Source organism: Gastrolobium bilobum, unplaced genomic scaffold, assembly GCF_033153095.1.
Source record: "Gastrolobium bilobum isolate Gb01-03AN ecotype WA unplaced genomic scaffold, APGP_CSIRO_Gbil_v1 utg1099, whole genome shotgun sequence".
In the NCBI taxonomy this organism is placed as follows: domain Eukaryota; kingdom Viridiplantae; phylum Streptophyta; class Magnoliopsida; order Fabales; family Fabaceae; genus Gastrolobium; species Gastrolobium bilobum.
The window spans coordinates 136892-155547 of NW_026897765.1; the positions used below are offsets into that span (position 1 = coordinate 136892).

Here is an 18656-nt window from a genome sequence, read left to right on the forward strand (position 1 = left end):
TGTAATAAGGATTTTCTATATGCCAATTCTCTAACTCAACTTCACTAAACCATTAATTGAAGGATACTCAAATAAAAAGCTGAAGTTAAATTATCCTTTTAGGAGGGGTACAGTAGAGGAAAAATTTATTTTTTATTCGAGAATTACGATTTCTGGAAATATGGTGAAAAAATAAAATTTTTCGAGAATATTACCAAAAAGTCATTTGGTAGGTTAAAATATTATCAGGGTTTTTGTCAGAAATTTTGTATCTAACTTTTTATTTTGTCAGGAAAGTGAGAATATCACCCTTTGGTTTACATTGTATACAGACTGAAAAAAAATCTTGAGAAAATTGTATTCCGCAAATTTTTTTAGAAATCTTCTATTAAACATGGATAAATTGGATTACTACTCTCACTTTTTAGGGAATTTGAAAATAAACTATCTATCAAACACTCCCTTAAGAATTGAAATTTTGAGGGAAAAGAAGATTTCCCCAAATGCAAGTGGAAATTAGGAATTACATGGCTGGCATAGCAAGTGGTAAACAATTAAAAATTAAGTATATTATTCTAGAGTTGATAGTGTATTTTTTTTTCTTTTTGATAGTATTTTATATTATTTGCTTGTAGTCAATATTCTCAAAATCGGACCGGTTGGTCTGGCAACCCGATTATTGAATACTATTGTAAAATATTTACAAAAATACAGACTTGGGGCTCAAACCTTTCACATTATAGGAAGAAGATATTGTGTTTACCATTAAGCCAATGGCTTATAATGGTATACATTGCTGACTTAATGACCGGTGTGAGGTGTGAGATTAATAACATTGTTTGTGGTAATGATGAAGTGTCTCGGGGCTTTTTATATGCCAATTCTCACTTACTCAACTTCACTAGACGACTGTGAAGGATACACAAAATAAAATAAAATAAAGTGGAAGTTGAATTATCTTTGCAGATTAGAAATTTTGTGAGAAAGGAAGATTACCTCAAATGCCTGTTTCGTACGAAATGGCTAGAGAGCAAGTGGTAAGAAAACTGAAAAATAAAATACGCTACATTTGGGGCATTCCGAGAATTGAACTCGGGACCTCTCGCACCCTAAGCGAGAATCATACCACTAGACCAAATGCCCAATTTATGCAATCTTGTTTTATCGAATTTTAAATAAAATAGTATCACTCTTCTAAGAATATTTCAGTGAACATACAAAACGAGGATTATTTTAAAATGTTTCATTATTATAAAAACGTTAAATAGAAATATTAATTGACATTTTAAATTCAAATTAAACATAATATTTGTGTTTAGTATCAGTGAGTTTCAGTTACAATCAACATGAAAGTTTGAATTATTTTATAATACTTTTAAGCAATAAATATAGGGAAAATTGTTTTATCATATTAAAAAATGCAACTTTGTGTCAATTTAATTGAAATATAATGTTTTGGTGGGACAAAATCAGGAGGAGAGATAAAAAGAGAATATTGTAGAAGAGAGAAGATAAAAACTCACCAAAACATATTAGTTTCACTTAAAATATAATATAAAATTATATCTTTTAAAATAACAATTATTTTTCCCATTACATATGATGATGACTTTATAGGCTGAATGTGCATTTTGATGAAGGGATGAAATTTGTTATGTTACTGAATAAATACTTCAGCATGGGGCATGAAGGTGGAGTGTGTGAGTGTTAGCTAGTGTGTTGAAGGGCGGTGGTAGTTGGCTTAAAAGTTGATCACAAGCTTTCGAAAAGGGGATTGGTGCTTCACTTGATTGAGGATGAGGTGGCAGCATAACATGCTCTCTTTATTTGCAAACTGTTAGTAATGGCTACATCTGGAAGTACGAAAAACTAAAAAAAATTGTCTTAACAAAGATTCACCTACCTTGATAGGACAAGGGAAGGAACCAAATTATGTTTACACCAGCTAAGTGTTGCAAAGTGGTGCAATACAAAACTCACCCATTTGTTCTAGTGCAAGCTCCATTAATCTTAGGTGGGTGACTGGACCAAGCACTTTTTTTTTTTCACAACATGTTAGGCTATAAAACCCCATTAGAGGCATGTGATTGTTGCATTGTGAGATAGAGAAGCAGTTTCATTGATTGAAAAAAAAAAAACATATATTAAGAAATGGAGGGTCCTATCAAGTTCCTATGCCTTCTTGGATTTGTATTCCTTGTTAGCATTGCAATGATTCATAGAGTTGAGGGTGCTGGTGAATGTGGGAAGAATACCACCCCAGATAATGAAGCTATAAAGCTTGTTCCTTGTGCCACTGCAGCACAAGATGAAAAGGCTAGTGTTTCTCAAAGTTGCTGTGCTCAGGTCAAGAAATTTGCGCAGAACCCAAGTTGCCTCTGTGCAGTTCTGCTCTCTGACACAGCCAAAATGTCTGGAGTCAACCCTCAAATTGCCATAACCATCCCCAAGCGTTGCAACTTTGCAAATCGCCCTGTTGGTTACAAGTGTGGACGTAAGTATAATTCTCCCTTTTCTTTTATAAAATTTGATATCAACACAACTTTTGACATTTTGTTGGTAACACTTTCTTTGCTGTTAGAGTGAAATCTCATATTGACTCCTCTAATAGAGTGAAGTTAAGTTTTTGGAGTCAGTATGTCACTTCACTCAGTATAAGAGTGTTAAAAAAATGTTACTAACATTTCTTTTGTTTATCAGTTTTCTTGATCTAACACTGTTAATTCCTCATATAAAATCGTAATTTTTGCAGCTTACACTCTGCCTTAGAAGAGTTATGGTCGTTGCTGAAAACAAGATAATACGTACTGTGACTACTGCTTTGTTGTATTGTCTTGTAACTCTATAGTTTCTAGCGAATAAGAGCTAGCATCTCGCTAGTGTCCACTCTGAATAAAACATGCACTTTCACTGTATAATATGCATATCAAAACTTTATAACTGATGTTTGTACATTATCTTTCAATCACCGTTACCATTTACTAAAGTTAGAGTATAATAATAATTATCTATTAATAACTTGTTTGTTCTAAATTACCCCAAATAAACACAAACCAATTTAGCAACATTTAGAGGAAGAATAATTCCTTGCTCCCCCCTCAAACGCTTTTTGGTGTTGGCAGTGAGAAGAATCTAATATAAAGAAAGTCATGTGCCAAGCTCTTTTACTGATATAGTAACGTGAAAATGTATGATAGCCTAAAAAATTTGTATACCTTATAATAGATCAAAATTAAATCTATCTTTTTTCTTTAACCTGTACCATGAAACAGCCGAATATTGGAATTTAAATGCCATAGTGGTATATTTGTTAAGAACTAAATATCTCAACACAGCACCAAGAAAAAAAAAAAAACCAAACATAAAAATCTTATTAATTGATAAGGATAGATGAAGGGTGATTTTTTGGACGGATACATAACCTGAGACTCGAAATCTTTTGGAACTAGGATAAGAAATCGAGTGGATAAGTTCGTTAAAGAACTGTTGTACAATGTTTCCAAATAATTATGCTTGCTAGGTGGACCACACCCCACCTTTGAAAGGTGTTTGAACTTATAGCAGTGCGTGGCGATTTCATGGTTCTCATGGAATACAAAGATGGTTCATGAACCTATGGCTTTCCACTCTCTTCAATAATTTTTATTATTCCCAGTACTGCAACATTTACAACCCATCAACGTGCAGCAACAATGACATAGGAATCTAAAACATACTCTGGACGTTTGGTAGAGGAGAAATTTTTATTTGTCCGGGAATCTCGATTTTTAAAAATATGATTTTTACATTCAATTTATGATAATATCTGAAAATTTAAAATTTTTAAAATTTCAGTTTCTTAGAAATCCGGAAAAAATCCGTGTACCAAACGGCCCCTAAGTGTGACCAAAAGATGCTACTAGCGAGGACCATAAATCAAAATTCAAATGTGAGTGAATTTTATAATGAGTAAAAATGAACAAGCGAGAACCGTATAAGTAAAAAGACTCATAAATTCATTGATTTAATATTTTGGGTTAAGATGTAGTATTTAAATAGACATGTCAGGTGTTTGGCCAGAGCCGAATATTTGCATCCTCTCGCATCTAACACCATGCTAAGCTCCCATGTAATTATATAAGCAGTAGAGGGGATTTCAATCATAAAGTAAATTATTTCAGTTCAGCCACATAAGAGAAGGCTAATGATAAATCCATATTCATCAAACCATCACATCTGAAATACAAAGTAGAGGGGGGAAACCAGTAAAAGAGAGTTTCTACAATGAAACTAAAAACTTCAAAGCTTCAGCCACATAAGAGAAGAGCTGATCATTCACGTAGTTCCTATAACATGCAACTTTTACATTACGATCGCTGAGTACGATATTCTTTGAAAATAGAAAGAAATGCGTATGAATACAGCTTCATATTGTGATTCTGTTGTTTGGCTGGAGAAAGCAACTAGCCATCCACAACGTTCTCACTAGAGTATAACACTTCCATGTAACAAAAGATGAACTGCAGTGCTAAACTATCCTCCTATTTACCTGCAAATACGCATGCAACTGATGAAAAACAAATAATAAAATCAAAAGATAAAACCGGAAAGGAAAAAAAAATAAAAAAAAATTAAAATTGGCCTATTTGAATTCTGTTTTCAAAAACAGTTTTTCGTTCAGAACAAAAAAAAAAACACGTTTAATAAGGTCTGTTTTGTAAAATTAGTTCTAAAAATTATACCTATTTTTTTATTTTTATAATCAAATTTAAAGAATATGTCTGAGTTGTTTTTCTTTTCTATTATAACTTTTAATTTTCAAAATGAAAAAAAAAAAAAAAAAACACGTAAAACACCTATTTTATAAACTATTCTACAAAACAGTATTAAGAACAAAAGAAAGAACAAAATCAAACAGGCCCGTAATAGCAGGCTAGAAGCATGGTTAGATGTAGTTGAGTAGGCTGGGGTAAGTTCCATGTTAGTTCTTCCATTTACTGATTCAGCCTAGTTGATTTCAAACCCTTTACAATCCTCTCGTTTATTTTCTACGACTTCTTAGTTTTCAAATAAACTATGTCTACCATTGGATATGGCTATCAGAAAATAATACCTTGAGGAGCATACTCTTGGCAAGTGTGATCTTAATAATATAGAGATCCTGTGGATAGACATTTACACGACAGAAAATGAATGAGAAATTTATGACAGAACGGTAGAAGCCAATTGCAAAATTTACACAGAAAATCTATTACACAGATATATGTCTTACCTTGCCACCAGTTTCCTCTAGAAGCACTTCCTGAATCATCTTCTCCCCCATCTTTCTTGTACTGATGAATGAAAAATCATGTTAGGAATTCCTAACAGTAGAAATAAGTATCAAACAAATAAAGTACAACAAACCCAAATAATGACTAATTCTTGATTTGATCTCTGCAGAATTCTATCTAGTAACTCATATTTCCATTAAAAAATATTTACATTTTATTTGAGTTAGCAAGGATTATAGTATAAAGTATAAACCAGCACCCTGAATGATGTTTATAAACACACACATGACACATCTACCCTGGTGTTTTGGTTATGCTCTTAAAATATATTATAACAACGAATAATAATAAATGCAATCACCAAAGAGTTTAGTCCCGAATCCTGTGTACTCTGAGGATGAGAATATATGTCCTGGCCACCATAATAGATTGATGAGCTAAGGTGACATGGTTGAACTCTTTGCTCCTGATAAATAGAACTCATGTCCTTATTTTCTGTGCTTTGAGTTTCACCATCACTGACCTTACTGATGTAATCTGTATTGACAGCAAGGATAAGGAAGGGAGACACGGCATAAAAGAAAAATTGAAAAGATAGATTATTTTTTTCTCCACAAATTAATCTAAAGTTATTCAGAAATAGAATTTTAAACAGAAAGATATCCATTACATTTCATTCCATTCATATATAATCTTAACAAGCTAAGTTTTACTTGAAACAAATTATCAATATTAATAAGAAGTTTTAATATGTAGTAATAACTAGCCGTCAGGACTCAAGAGTATAGTAAGTTGGCGAATTTAATCAAGGACACTTTAAGGATGCAAATGATGGAGACATAATAAAGGAAAATAAAGCCAGTAGGAATCGTGCTACTATGTGATTTTGCTAATATTATATCACATTTTTATAAACCGAGCAAGATTATATTTGCAACCTATTTTCGTTCATAATCTATTACAAACGCATATTAACCGTTGATTTTCATCAATCTACAAATTATAATTTATTGAGTCACATTTATTAATTAATTAATTATTAATTTTCAATAAATTATAACCATCAGATTAACGAAAATCAACAGTTAAGATATGATTGTAAAGGAAGATTATACTTATAACATATTTTCGTTTACAACTTATTATAACACATCTTAACCGTTGATTTCTGTCACTCTAATGATTATAATTTATTGAGTCACATTTATTAATTAATTATTAGTTCAAAAAATGAACAATTAAAATGTAATCGTAAAAGGTTATAATAAAAATAGGTCGCAACTATATCCTTTCTCTTGTAAACATTACCTAAAATAAAATGACACTAACCAAAACTTGTAAGTACAGAGATTAAAACAGAGTATGCCAACCTGGAGTACTGATTTTGGTGTTCCATCCCTCCCTGGCTGTTTTCCCAATCACTTCAGAGCGCAGAGACTCTCTCCCAAACACCTGAATCATCATAATCCAGAAAAACCTCAGAGCTGTTTCAACATGAGTCCATATGCAAAGATAATAACGATAATGAAATTGCAATATGATCAAGATGCTCATTGTTTGTTCTGTTCTTCAATTAGACTCTCTGAAAACCCGAAAGGCTGAAATTGAATTCCAACTTGCTAAAAGACAGCGCAGAAAATATCACAGAGAAGAACATAACCAATATAATATATAGCAGAAATCTTCATATCAACCAAGAAAAGCAGAGAAATACAAAGAGAATGAATTGAACTTCCCAAAATCAAACCAAACAAACGCATGAAAAACAAGCTGCAGAAAAGAAAACATCACACCTTAGACGATGGAGAAAATATAGATTCAAAAACTCCAGAAGCAGATGATGGGTGGGACTCATTGGATCCAAAAAGCTCAGAAGTGAAAGAAGAAGAAGAACCAACTTGTTTTCTTCCTTCCATTTCTCTCCTACCACTCTTAAACCTCTGTATCAAAAACTCTGCTTCAACCCTTCAAACAAAGTGAGATTTTTTATGTGAAGACAGTCCCACAAAGAAACACCAACCACCGCCTAAGAACAACCTTAAAATGAGATGAAGATAAAGAATCAAAGAAACCCAATTGAAGTTTTTCTTTTCCTAGGAAACAAACAGAGTGAATGAAGAAGGACAGAAAAGAACAGAGGAGAGACACGGGAAAAGGGAGTAGTTAACAGAGAGAGAGAGAAAGAGAGAGAGAGAAAGAAAATGTTTCCAATGAAACTTTTGGTCACACCCATTTATTTATAAGGCAGAAAAGAAGGGTTCTGAGGTGAAAAGTTTCAAACTTTAATAGATTTTCCTTCCTTTCTCTCAACGGAAAATCCATGTCCCCAGAAAAACAAAGAAGGGAGTCTCTCTCTCTCTCTCTCTCTCTCGTCGGCTGGTTCTTTTAAGTTTGATCATCTTTCTTTCATTCACACTGTCAAGAGGTTAAACATATTATTGCCACGTGGATGGTGGGTCCATGGGGTGGGGCCTATATGCAAAATCTCAACCCATTACTGTGCATAGTGGATAATAACAACCCTACCCTTTTGTTCATTATTCTCTAGGGGTAAACGTTTCGGATGAACCCAAGTTTCCAAGTTCAAACCCGGTCAATCCATTTATAAAGATTGATTTGTTAAGATTCTACTAGACGATGTTTGGTTCATAATTTTTAAATAGTTATTTGTAACATTCCGTTGTACACCGATATGTTAACATTAATTATGATATTAAGCGCAGTTACAATCACATCAATTCATTTATAAAAAATGCGAGTAAACTTTTTCTGTTATTATGCGAGCATTTAAAACAATAAAAAGCGTAATAATTAAAAGTTATGACCGTAACTATAAATTATTTTCGGAATACTTAATTAAACTACATTTGTAACTTATTTTACTTATTACAAGTCATTTACGTTTTCTACCTTTTACGTTTTCTACCCTCCCGAGCATGGTTCGGTTATTATTTTTCTGTGGACACACCATACAAGACCAGACCTTCATCTTTAGCTATCTTTTTTTCTTACTTAATTACCTTTCTAATGAGTCATCATCACACGAGTCATTTCGATCTCGTTTGCTCCGGATATCGCCGTTTAAAGTTGGACAAGCAAAATTGTCATCCAACCCCAAAACAGCTCTAAACATCCTTCACTCCATGAATTACTGCAGAAAAACCACTCACTCAAATGCTCTTAAATTTTTATACCATAAACTAGACACCTCAAGCTTCAATTTGACATATCATACACTTAATTTGGCCAAGAAAAGAAGCGGGAATAAAATTTCCAAAAACTGCCAGAAACAACCCCTGCACAGGTGCATTCTAGACAATCCATTTTCATAGGCTTCTACCGGGCTGCGTGCAACCCAGAATTTCCTCATACTTTAACGTAATGTAGGGGACATCTCAAGCTTTAAAATGGCATATGGAACGTCCCTATCGGACCTCTGTGGAGGGAGATATGCTCTCTCGAAGTTTGCCTAAATTCTACCAATTCTACAGAAAATTCGCCAAAGTTTCTTTTGTTTTTCCTAAAATTCCCAAATTTGCAAATGCTCTCTAGTACCTCAAATGTACCTAATAACCAATGGGTGGAACACAGAAGGACCAACAATGCCTTGGGCACTTACAACCCAACTCAGTTTATATTTATTACACAGTTCATACCATAGGCTCACTTTATAATTCCTTAACTTGTTTCAATCACCAAAGTCCATTTACATGCAAATTCTCAACATACAATGAATCATAAACCTAAAATAGGCCTAAAGCCCTTCCATCATAGTACATCATTTATCAATTGTACAATTACAACATTTAACTTACATATTACAACTTACAACTTCAAACTTTAAATTACAACTTGAAACATAAACTTCAAATGACATATACAACTAACTAGACTTAGGCAAAATGACATGAACAAATATGACTACGAAACTCATCCTACATACATATGAGATGTTCATGCCCTAAGTCTAGCCTAGGCCAAATGGCCATCAAAATACAAAAAAATGAAAGTCCTCCAATGACTCATCCTACGGGCTTCTTGCCCGCCGCTCCCGTACCACTGCTACCTCCTGAAATAAAGCCCCCAAGACGGGGTGAGATATACGAATATATCTCAGTAACCCAGAGGTTCTGGAGAAAACTCCGCCTAATGGCTCACTTCGATGCATATAAATAATATGAAATAACCACTTTTCAAAACAGGATAAAGCAAGGGATTTAGAGAAACTGGGGAATATAGGAATACAAAATACGACGAAGCGGGAATGGTAGCTACCAATACCACGCAACGACCTCGTCATATAAGCCTATGGGTCTCATCCAAGGCGTGTTCCTAGAACATCAACCAAGGTACCCCTCCCATCCGCATACACCCGAGACTTCCTAGTGTGCTCCTATCCGGATCACACACCACGACCCTGGGTCAACTGGAACTCCCTCTCGGAGACCTATCCAGTGGAAGTCCGAAACGCCCGAAGGAAAAAACTATCTACTGGCCAGAGCCTCGGTACATAAGTACCCTCATAATTACTACATGCATGCTCATGTTATTCTACACTACTCATATACATTTCTTACCATCACCCTCAACGGGTATGGTGGAACACACAAGGGGAACAAGCCCCAATACCAAGAGGTTACCTCAATATGTTCCTCCACTTAGCTCCACAGCAGCTTATTTTCCAAACTTGTTACTCAATAGAATGCCTACACAGAGGACATTCTTAATTACTTAAAACTCATACGAATACATGCAATTTATAACTATACAAGCATGATTCAACCACTTACCTCAATCCCACTTGGTCCAAGACCAAGGGCAATCCACCGACTCACGGTTCGGGGTTCAAATCGAAGTACGACAACCTACAATATCCATGTACGAATCGTCAGTACACGACAATTCTATCAAAACGCGAAAAACGTCAAATTTCCACTCCTACACCTTGTAGGTTCGACCTTCTTAGGATTAATTCAAAATTTATTTTTCTAGATTTTCTTTCTCATTTTATTATACATTTTTAGGTTGCCAAAAGGCTAAATCAAGTGTCGTTTTTCCATTTTACGCCTTTTAAGCATCGTTTTGCTTAATAATTCACTCTAGGATCCTTTATGACCCTTAACACCATTTATTATTTTTCATTGATTCTTCCATTTTCCAACCACCACACAACACATTTAAATACCACTTAACAATTGAAACATCATCCAAGCAGTGTAAACAACTTCAATTCCCCAAACTTTCCTAAATGGCCGAATTGTTACCTATGTAATTCCAAGGGATTTCATTCAATTTTCAACCCTTCCACACTTCACACAATACCATTATATCAACATATAATCATCCAACTACTCACCAATAAAATCCTAACGCATTTTCAAAATTCAAGTCATGACACCTCAGAATATTCTGAGTTACAAAATCATATTTTTCACCTAAAATTTTCATGGCATTTCTAACTCTAACACCCCATTCTAAGACATTATCATCTAATACACATTTTCCATTTGAGCTCTCTAACATGACACATCAACAATTCAAGGTTTAGGGTTTATAAATGTGATCCACAAATAAACCATGGAAATGGTGTAGAAACATACTCACAATCAAGGCTTGATACTCCTCTAAGACTTATCCAAGCAATGGAAGGCCAAATGACTCCATGAACATCAACTTTTCTCAACAAATTCGCAACTGATTTTGGCTTGGATCTCACCAAGGAGACGGTTTCAAGGCCAAAGAGTACTACCAATGGCTTTAGGAGGTGTTTTTCATCAAGTTTCAAGACAAAAATCGATGGATTCAGTGGAGAAATGACCAAGTTATGGTGAATTGAAAATTTTGCACAAAGATGGTGGTGGAGGGGCTGTTGGCACGGGTTTGAAAGGGGAAAGTGGAGAGAAGATGATGATGAATAGTGAGGGGATGATGTGGCTTAAGTGGATTTGAGTGGGGTGGGTCCCACCGCCACCTCACGCGATCTAAAACTAACCCGAATTTCCCTCTGATTCCATTAAACGTCCACAAATTCAAAACCTATTTAGAAACTCTAATTTTTAACATTAACCATTCTCCTTTAATGATACTTGATCAGATGAATCCTGAGTTTTCCGGTCGTTCGGGGAAAATGTTGTTTTAAGCTGTTGCGCGCGCCGTTGGCACGCTTCCCCAAACTAACTTATTTTCAAACCTAGAGCTCAAAACTCAATCGGCACGTTTTACGGTGCAATCGTACCGCGGTATTTTACCCAGTAAAAATACTATTCACTGATTTTTCTGAAACTTGCCTAACCACTCAATTTTTCGTTCTGAATCCATTTCCAGGGTTATTTTTACCATCTGAGACCTTCTACTCAACTTTTTATCTTCCTAGGGTTGCGTGTTGGCTAATTACCGTTTTGTCTTTTCTTTGTATTTTGGCCTAATTTTCAGGATTTTCTCTAATCCTTCTCTTTAATTCTCATTTAATATATTAATATTTCAACTTTAGAAATGCGAGGTGTTATAATACCTATGCAAATCAAATTGGAAAAGTAAGACGTCCATGTTTGGTAGACAGTTTTGAAAAATTTCCCCAGCTATTCTATTTGCATAGCAATTGAGATTTGGTCGTAGAAAGCAAGCAAAAGTCACTATTCAGAAAGACAACTTGAAAATGGTGTTTTGTGGTTAGCCGGCTAAATGGCAAGAAGGGCAAGTCAAAGCAGACTAAAATACCCTCAACTTTGGCGGTAAGGACCACCACACCACAACCCCTTCTTGATCGAAGACCCCTCACTGCCACCCACCTCTCTCACATCCACCACATCTCATTCCCTGATCCATTCTCCAACCGCAGCCCACAACCGTTCAGCCATCTCCACCACCGTCCCTCCTCTTGCCACCTACAGCCCCTTCCCCCTTCATCGCCACCCACCTCTCTCACACCACATCTCCTTCCCCGACCCATTCTCCAACCGCAGCCCACAATCATTCAGCCATCTTCATCACCGTCCCTCCTGCTGCCACCCACAACCCCTTCCCCTTTTCATATATATATTTTTTATTCCAAGCTTCCGAAACCAAACGAACCACATCGAACAAGTGACCCATCTCCACCATTTTAGAAGATGTGGTATATCATGTTTAGTTGATACCCTGTATGATCTCTTGTCTAATGTTTATCTCATCGGGTAATAAATGTGTGCACCAAACCTTGCGGACCCACTTCTGAATTGAGCATCATTATATCGTATAGAATATAATATTGTAAAGGGTCCATTTTGTAATTTAATCTTGGTTTTCTATCAATATTTTATCTTCAACCAAACATGGATTCAAGAATTTTCACTCAATTTGCCCGGTAAAATTTTGCCCAAACAAATAACTTTTTTTTAACTTTTTTACCTAACTTACTTTTCTTGCAGATCCCTGGTAATTACATTTCCCTAGTAAAAAAAAATTCACATGTACCAAACGCCTCCTAGAGGTAAACATGTTTCTCTCTTTCTCTTTTTTTAATGGGTCCTATTTAATTTTTAGTGAGTTGCGTTAAAATAAATTATGTCATGCAATATAAGAAATATATTTTTCCTTTATTAAATTTAATTTCAAAAATTGATATTAAAGAAAGTGGTTTATGTTTGAGGAAAATGTATTAAAAATTAATTTTTAATAAATATTACTTAACATTTTTTTAGTTTAAATGTTAGCATAATTGATTTTAAAAAAGAATAATATTGAAAGAATTAATGTCCAAATGATTTTTTTATATTTTCTTTATAATGGTGTTTTAAAAGTTTGTTAGGAAAAATTATTTTTGTTTCTAACTACAAAAGGGATTATTTTTGTTTCTAACTAGAAAAGGGAATATTTTATTTGGATATAAATAAAAAAAATTTAAAAGCTTTAACAAAAGGAAACATGATATTATTATAAATAATATATGTGAATGTCTATAATCCCCAAAGAATTAATACGTAACTTCTCTAACTCGTATGAGTTAATAATATGCAATTAGGAGCATTCAATTTTATCATCTATTTCATTTTAACGGAGATATATCATAATAGAATTATTACTCTCCCATATTCCTTATTTTCTCAGTTATATTAAGTATCTTTCTTCTAGTTATCCTTTAGTTTTATAACACGTTATTTTTTTTTACAATGTTGGTGAGTTTATATCTTAGGTTTTTAATAATTATTGTATGTCAATTGGAATCACATTCAAACAACCTGTTGCCTATGAAGCATCGACACTTGAAAAACCCTAACGTGTCGCGTCCGACACTTCCCGACACTCTCCGACACTCTGACACTCCCGACACTCTAACACGCGTTATAAAAATTCAAAAAAAGTTCAAAGGTTGTGTTGTGTTGAGTTTTTAGTTTCAACTATTAGATTCGTTGGATTACGATTACCATTTTATTGAGTTTAATATAAATATTTGAGAGATCTTATGTTTTTTTTCAAAATTGATGAATATTATAAGTTTAGTTTCATTTTTTTGTTAAATTATTGAATATTAAATATAATACACACTACATAAATTAAAAATGTTATTTAATATCAAAACGTGTCCTAACGTGTCGAAATCTAATATTTTTTAAAATTAACGTGTCGGAGTGTCGTATCGTGTCGTGTCACGTGTCCCGTGTCGGTATCGGTGCTACATAGCATGTTGCTCATGATTGTACCCGAAATGATTTAGCAGAATTATTTATTAAACATCTCCAATTAATAGTTATACTATTGCTTATGAGAACAAAGCTCCTTGGTTCAGCATGGGGATAAGCTATTTTTTATATAGTATCACTTGTATGTATCAAGCCAAAAAATTATCATAAAATCTCTCCATTACAATTGGCTTATGGTCAGGAGTCAAATTTTTCTAATTTCATAATTTTCGGATGTATGGTTTATATTCCAATTACACTACCACAACACACAAAGATGACTCCCCAAAGAAAATTGAGATTATATGTTGGATATGAATCTCCTATAATATCTTGAACTAATGACTGAAGATTTAGTTAAATCAATATTTGCTCATTGGGGAAGGGAAGGAAGGGGATTTAAGGAGGAGGGAAGGGAAGGAAGGGAAGAAAATTAAGAGTATTACCTTTCCCTTGTTTGGGAGTTAAGGGTGTGTTTAGGAGTTTGGAGGCAAAGGGAAGGAAGGGAATCCAAGGGGAAGGAAGGGAGAGAAACTTCAGTACAGCCGTTGTATGTTATTGGGTACTCATTTTTTCCAATTTTGGAAAAATTCTTTCCATTCTACTCTTCTTCTTTATTTTTATTCCCATGTATGTCCCCAAAATCTTTCTTTTCTTAGACAGATGTACCATACATCGGATTTATGGAAGATTTTTCTGAAGGAAGGGAAGAAAAATGAAGGGTATTCTCTTTCCCTTGTTTGGGAGTTAAAAATTTATCTCATACCCTTAAATTGGGGGAACTTTAATTTTAAAGGTAAGAAGAATTTTTGGAAATTTTACAAAAATCCTCAACTCCCTTCTTCCATTTTTTTAAACTCATAAATAAGGGTAAGACATAAGTAAAACATTCCCCTTCCTTCCCTTCCCCTCTTAATAGTGACTCTCAAACACAACCTAAAAATATGATAAGGGAGAAAATGAAGAGTTAATGAGATATTTTTAGAATTTAACCCTTTCTTAAAAAACTAATATAATTATTATATTTTAAAAATTAAATTAAATTCAAAATTTCTAAAAAAATTATTTATGACATTTCCACATTTAAAAAAATGGTTTTCCATCTAAAAAATTATTTTCTCTCTCCAAACATTATTTTTTCTCTCTCTAAAATTATCTATTTCACATTATAACTAAGTTAAAATTATTAAAAAAATTATAAATCACTTTTATAAAAGTAAGTTACTTAGTTTATCAAAAAAAATAATTACTTATCTCAAAATATGCAATTGGAAACAACCAAAAAATAGTTTCATCAAATAAATTCAAATAGTTTTAAGAAAGAGAGAAAATAAAAAAAAATTGAGAAAAAAGTAAAGACACATAAGTAATTTACTATATTTTCCCTCCCAAACCCCCGAAATTACGATATCTCTAATTTTAAGGATGAGAAAGGTATTGGAGGGTTTTACAAAAATCCCTTATTCTCTTTCCTTATTTTCAAAAACTCACATATAAGAGGAAGGTATAAGCAAAACCTTCATCTTCCTTCCATTTCTCTCTTAATATTGACTCACAAACACACCCTAAGGGGAGATAATAAACAATTGGAAAAAGATATTGATTTGTATGCATTAACATTATCTTATATAGATTCTCGCACAAAGAAATTATGAGGAAAAAAAAAGATATTATACCTTAATTGTCAGATGGTTTTACTGACGTACAAATCTTACATTCCACTTGTAAATGCTCCAATTCATATTGATGTCCTAGTAGGACAATTTATTCACACAAATAAAACTAAACCACATTTAAAACATGGAAAACCAATCGGTTCCAAGGATAAAAATCCTCAAAAATAAGGAAGGAGTAAATGATCAAGAAGGTCATAATATAAGACAATTGTTAATCCTTAGACATAACTTTTATTAAACCTCAAGAGGGGTTTAAGTACCTGAAAATAATAAAAATGAAGAGATCTTTATTAGTTATGTCATTACAAGAAAGAGTTGTAACCATAAAGATATAGTTGTCAGCAACTTTTTTGCAAAAAAAAAAAAAATGAAATAACAAAACAAGATGAGGATCTTGAAGCTAAATTTGTGGATGAAGGTAAAAATAAAAAATGACTGACCAAAATAGAAAGACGCAATTCAAGCAAAATCAAATCCACTTTAAAAAAGTAAAAATTTTGGACCTATAGTCCAAACACATGAAGATGTAAAGCTAATGGGGTACAAATGTGTAAAAGGATATAAAACATGACTTGTAGCACAAAGATTTCCACAAAATCGAGCATTTATTATTTGGAAATATATTCTCTTGTGGTGGGTGCAATCACCTTCAGATATATTATCAGTCTGACAGTACATGAAAAAGTTGACCTGCGTCAAATGAATGTTGTTATAGTCTATTTATGTGGCTCATTCGATCGATGGAGAAATTTGTATGAAAATCTCAATAGGATTCAAAATATTTGAAGCATATAAGCTCTTGAGAAATCTATTCAATAAAACTTCAAATATCAGTAAATGAATTTCCAATAATAATAATAAATAGATTAAAGCAATAAAGGCTTATGTGGTATAATTGCCTTAATATATAATATTTTAAAGAGATTTTACATAGATAAAGCACATCCATTGAGTATGCCAAAGTAATATTACATGACAATTTTTATCCAACTGAGTTTTTCTTGGAAAGATTTATAATGAGGCCATTTCATAGCGTATGATAAAAGGTGAACATCCAAGAGAGAGTTATGAAAAAAATTAATAAAGTGAATGTCTGATTTCTCCCCCTTATCCCTACATATTATTTTCTTATCTATAAGTGCTTAATCTTGTGGATCGAGATGTCTAATCAGAGATTAATGAGTTTTTGTAGGATCTATGAGATTTTACATGGATAAAGCACATCCATTGAGTATGCCAAAGTAATATTACTTGACAATTTTTATCTAACTGAGTTTTTCTTGGAAAGATTTATAATGAGGCAATCTCATCAGCGTATAATAAAATGTGAACATCTAAGGGAGAGTTATGAAAAAATTAATGAAGTGAATGTCTGATTTCTCCCCCTTATCTTTACATATAATTTTCTTATCTGTAAGTGTTTGATCCTGTGGATTGAGATGTCTAATCAGAGACTAGTGAGTTTTTGTAGGATCTATGAGCTCTCTCAGGTATTTATGAGGGAGATACCTTCAAAGATAAGCATGTCATTGTGCACTACAGTAACGACTTTGCCAAAATATGGGGTGTGTCCACAGTGATAACTAATAGAGAAAGAGAGTAAGTATGCGTACTTGTAGGCTTTGCCTCATATTTATAAAGTTTATCTATGGGTAGTGAAATTTTGGATCTTTTGTGAATTTTTGGGGTCCAATACATGATCTGCTCATGACACACTGGGATTGGTATCTTTTTGGAAATCTTTCCTTATTTCTATCTTAGCTATTTTTCCCTTATTGGGCCTTCTAGAATATAGTCCATTGGATTGGGTCTGTAGCAGTTTCCCCCCAGCCTGATAGTCTAGGTGTCCGGGCTTCCATGTTGTAGGTGGTGTCGTGTCTGTGATGCTAGAGTTATTCTTCTTCTGGCAGTCTCTTTCTGGGTTGGGTCCCATCTTGCTTGGCCAGTCCAGTCAAAACTTTCGGTCGAGGCCTTCGATTGTGTCCGAGGTCAAGCTTGCCCAACTCTGCTCTTTTGGGACCCGGTTACATTTTCATTCGTGCTAAGTAGATTTTTTGCATTGCATGATTCAAGCTCTAACTCAACTTTTGAATCTTCTATGTCGAGTTTTTTGTGCCAGGTTTCCTGCACCAGGTACCAGGATGCTGCTCCAGTATTCCTCGGTCGACCTTTTTGGTCAGGGTCCCAATTGGGTTTCGCTAATCTTTCTTAAGATCTCCTTATCTAGGTTCTCATTCCTGTTTTACCGGGTTCTGCGCTCATTCTAGAATTTTTGTGAGTTCGCGTTGGTTCGTGTTCTAGATTTGGTTGTTGGGGTCAAGTCGGGTGATGTCCTTTGGCCTACCTTATTTCGTCTTGCGGTTATGCCTTTACGCATGTCTTAATCTAATTCGTTGGATGTGCCTTGGGGGAGCTGACTTCACGCTTTGTGCGTAATGATGACCTTTTGTGAATGTCACTGTCAGTCGCGTTTGTCCCCTGGGAAATGTCTATTTTACCCCTGACTCTTCGAATTCGCTCCTAAAACCCTTAATCTTTCTCTTATCTTCCTTATTCCTCACATTTGCTTCCTTCTCGTGTTTTCCTTTGTAAACACTTCTCTCGCACTTCGAGTTTCCTAATTCCTCTTATTTCCTTTGGGGTTTCAGCATTTGGGAAAATTATAGCTTTCTCTACTCTTGTCTTCATGGGTTTTGGCTTGGGAGACACCTTCGTTCTTTTCTTTATCCTTCAAGAAGCTCTATTTTGCTTCTCTCGTCTGTTTTTCGATAGGTATTCCCTTAAACACTTTTTCATTTTATGGTTTTTCTTTGTAGTACTTGGTGTTTTGTTGCGACTTCGGCAAGTGCACCGCTCGTAAATGTAATAAAGTGTACTAAGTACGAGATCATTCTCACGAGAATTAAAATTTGAATCACTAATTCACTATTTACGCTTAAGTTGGACAACAATCAAGATAGTTGAATGAAATTTGATCACGAATATTGTATGAAAATCAAACTAAACTACAAAGTAAGAAGGTAAAATTTGGATTACTGATCAATCAAGAAACGCACTTAGGGACTTGACCCCCCAGTTTTCCCTTTATGTTT

The 18656-nt window shown here is 34.0% G+C and overlaps 2 protein-coding genes and 1 non-coding gene across 3 annotated transcripts; 1 reads left to right on the forward strand and 2 right to left on the reverse strand.

Moving 5' to 3' along the window:
* Window positions 1–1050: 1050 nt before the first annotated feature.
* Window positions 1051–1122, reverse strand: TRNAP-AGG (transfer RNA proline (anticodon AGG)). The gene has a single exon. It is a non-coding gene; the product is annotated as a tRNA-Pro (tRNA).
* Window positions 1123–2090: 968 nt separating this feature from the next.
* Window positions 2091–2867, forward strand: LOC133310018 (non-specific lipid transfer protein GPI-anchored 5-like). Its single transcript, XM_061510906.1, has 2 exons — window positions 2091–2473; window positions 2732–2867. Exons 1-2 carry the CDS (start codon window positions 2131–2133, stop codon window positions 2746–2748), a joined length of 360 nt encoding a protein of 119 aa, XP_061366890.1. The 5' UTR covers window positions 2091–2130; the 3' UTR covers window positions 2749–2867.
* A 1254-nt stretch (window positions 2868–4121) lies between these two features.
* Window positions 4122–7607, reverse strand: LOC133310017 (uncharacterized). The gene is made up of 6 exons (XM_061510905.1): window positions 7025–7607; window positions 6602–6683; window positions 5593–5768; window positions 5231–5291; window positions 5072–5119; window positions 4122–4507 (listed from the first exon to the last, which is right to left on the reverse strand). Exons 1-5 carry the CDS (start codon window positions 7145–7147, stop codon window positions 5103–5105), a joined length of 459 nt encoding a protein of 152 aa, XP_061366889.1. The 5' UTR covers window positions 7148–7607; the 3' UTR covers window positions 4122–4507; window positions 5072–5102.
* Window positions 7608–18656: the final 11049 nt, after the last annotated feature.

Bases quoted from the DNA above. Each gene is read 5' to 3' on its own strand.
- LOC133310017 (XM_061510905.1), bottom strand. From the start codon at position 7,147: ATGGAAGGAAGAAAACAAGTTGGTTCTTCTTCTTCTTTCACTTCTGAG. The intron at 6,684-7,024 runs GTGTGATGTTTT...ATGATGATTCAG, and splicing joins TATTTTCTCCATCGTCTAAG to GTGTTTGGGAGAGAGTCTCT. The intron at 5,769-6,601 runs GTTGGCATACTC...CTGTCAATACAG, and splicing joins CACCAAAATCAGTACTCCAG to ATTACATCAGTAAGGTCAGT.
- LOC133310018 (XM_061510906.1), top strand. From the start codon at position 2,131: ATGGAGGGTCCTATCAAGTTCCTATGCCTTCTTGGATTTGTATTCCTT.